This window comes from Halyomorpha halys, unplaced genomic scaffold (assembly GCF_000696795.3).
Source record: "Halyomorpha halys isolate HHAL.00 unplaced genomic scaffold, Hhal_1.1 Scaffold96.1, whole genome shotgun sequence".
NCBI lineage: Eukaryota > Metazoa > Arthropoda > Insecta > Hemiptera > Pentatomidae > Halyomorpha > Halyomorpha halys.
The window spans coordinates 929,468-930,462 of NW_027112403.1; the positions used below are offsets into that span (position 1 = coordinate 929,468).

General features: G+C 26.9%; 1 protein-coding gene across 2 annotated transcripts in view; it reads right to left on the reverse strand.

The window, feature by feature from the left end:
* Nucleotides 1-995, reverse strand: part of UBL3 (ubiquitin like 3) — a 22,022-nt gene that overhangs the window by 15,530 nt on the left and 5,497 nt on the right. For both annotated transcript variants that reach the window (XR_001342586.3, XM_014415271.3), the window contains exon 2: nt 857-965. Coding sequence is in view for 1 of the 2 variants with exons in the window: in XM_014415271.3 (XP_014270757.1) it covers nt 857-965 (109 nt within the window). In the remaining variant the exon portion in view is untranslated. The remainder of the gene's footprint in view (nt 1-856; nt 966-995) is intronic.

Here is a 995-nt window from a genome sequence, read left to right on the forward strand (position 1 = left end):
TATAAAATTATGGTAGTTTGGTAAGGCTTATGCTATGTCAGCAGGTCAGAGAGATAGTCTCTATCCACTTTATGATTGACGGATTTCTGCAGTAAATAGGTATGTATAGATAGGTTTTTTCATTGTACATCTTATTTTCATTTTCTTTAATTTACTTTGTTTATTTTTATACAAACTTTCACTTATTTTAACTTATTTTTAGCCATAGCTTAGTTTTCTTTTATTTCATGATACCTATTTTCTTACTTTGTTACATTATTTTAGTTGTTTGTAAATTTTTTGGCCCTGATGAAGCCCTGCAAAGTGGGACAAAATGTTAGCTCACAATAAATAGTTCATTTGCTATTTGAGTTATTTTGACCGCACCCAAACCTTCTTCTTTTTATATTCTAAATTATATTGTAGTTTGTATATTATGTTCTATAGAATTCTAAATTACGTTTTATATTGTATAAGTTTATATATTATTGTTTTTATTAAAATCATTCCATCATTAATTGTATTCTTGGAAATAATCTTCAAACTGTATTGTTTGAGCCTCCACAATCCCTGAATAATTGAAGTGTTAAAAATAAAATACTACATTTTATTATTGTTATTTATATATGAAATTTTATCACCGACTGATAGATGTTGTCAGAGGGTGATACTACAACTGTTATACTTTGCTAAATAAATATATAAAAAACATTATTGAAGGCGATATGTGGTAAGCAAAATATAAATGATTAATGAAACTATAATTCAGGTGCTTCAGATTGATACTTAATATTTATTTAGGACAATAATTAATAGAGATGTTTGAAATAAAACCTGTAATCTGAATCAATTTTAAAGAAAATAATGAATTAATTACCTTCTGGCCAATTATCAAACACATATTGAGCTATTTCTCCAGCTGAATCACTCGGATTGAATAGAAATTCCTCAGTCTTGCCACATACTAATATCAACCTCAGGTTGATCTGGAACAAATAACAACACTTATTATACAT